The 1,102-nt window shown below is 35.2% G+C and overlaps 1 protein-coding gene across 1 annotated transcript in view; it reads left to right on the top strand.

The window, feature by feature from the left end:
- Positions 1 to 928: 928 nt before the first annotated feature.
- LOC119582312 (pro-resilin-like) overlaps positions 929 to 1,102 on the top strand; it is a 746-nt gene continuing 572 nt past the window's right edge. Inside the window, exon 1 of the mRNA XM_037930527.1 lies at positions 929 to 976. Coding sequence (XP_037786455.1) covers positions 929 to 976 — 48 coding nt within the window. The remainder of the gene's footprint in view (positions 977 to 1,102) is intronic.

The following is a 1,102-nucleotide window of genomic DNA, read 5'->3' as shown; positions in this document are numbered from 1 at the left end:
GATTAGTAGAGACTAATGTATTTCTTCTGTGGACGATTCAGTGACATAGGGAGTTTTTCGGAAGATCGGCTGCCATGTTGCCAGTCCAGCAATTAAAAGCAACCGTGAATGACATGGGAGCAAAGCACAACAGACGTGACCTTTTTGAGACAAGCTGTTTCTCGAACAACAATTAGTTCGCAGGAGATAGATTTTCTGATTTTCATATTAAAAATATCAAGAGTAGAGAGAAAGAATCCGATTAAAATTATCACCACTGAGAAAATCCAGTAAATAATAATAATGCTATCAAGACGCCTAAGAAGAAAGATCTATTAATATATCAAAATGTTAAAAGGAAACAGTTTCAGTAAGTAATTATAACTTACCTCTGTACCATCAGATTTCGGAAAGAGGTGCTTGTAACTTGCTTGTACGTAAGATAACCTAATCTTGTTCCGAATTTACTAGCGGGGACACATTTGTGGTCATATAGTGGCTAATAAGGTAGAGTAGAATAGATATAATGAAGAGATTAAAGCTTATTTCATTCATCAATTTACTGTATTTCTCAATACTTTTTTTGCAGCACGCTAATTTTGAAACGAATATATAAAGTCTAATATAAAGACTAATACAAGCCAAGATAACTGGAATTTAATGCATTAGACCTTATGTTCATTGTAGCACATTTACTGGACATTTTCTTATCATAATTCAGAAATCCTATATCCTTGCATCATATTATTTACTAAAACTAATAGTTAATTATGACTTAAGAGAGGAACATATCTTAGTCTGAGACTCAGGTAGACTTCCGATCAATGACAGTAAGGAATACCAATCGTTATTCAGGAAAAGAAATAACGTCATATCCAAATCCGAAAGTGTAAGAAGACCAAAGAATTTCGTGCTATTACCCCGCCGCAGTATATAAACGCGACCCTTGATGCCTAACACTCAGTTCTCATCACTCGCGACCAAGGCAGAAATGAAGGTAATGGACACGCTCAAAAACCGGGGCTAGAATTTTGTGTATAGAGGTAGCTAATTTGGCGTGATGTAATCTCTCTTGAAACCCATTCTGCATATTACCGACTCAAATTATGTAATAGATACTAGA

This window comes from Penaeus monodon, chromosome 15, assembly GCF_015228065.2.
Source record: "Penaeus monodon isolate SGIC_2016 chromosome 15, NSTDA_Pmon_1, whole genome shotgun sequence".
In the NCBI taxonomy this organism is placed as follows: Eukaryota; Metazoa; Arthropoda; class Malacostraca; order Decapoda; family Penaeidae; genus Penaeus; species Penaeus monodon.
Note: the sequence above shows the minus strand (reverse complement) of the source record. Positions and strands in the feature narration are given on the sequence as shown.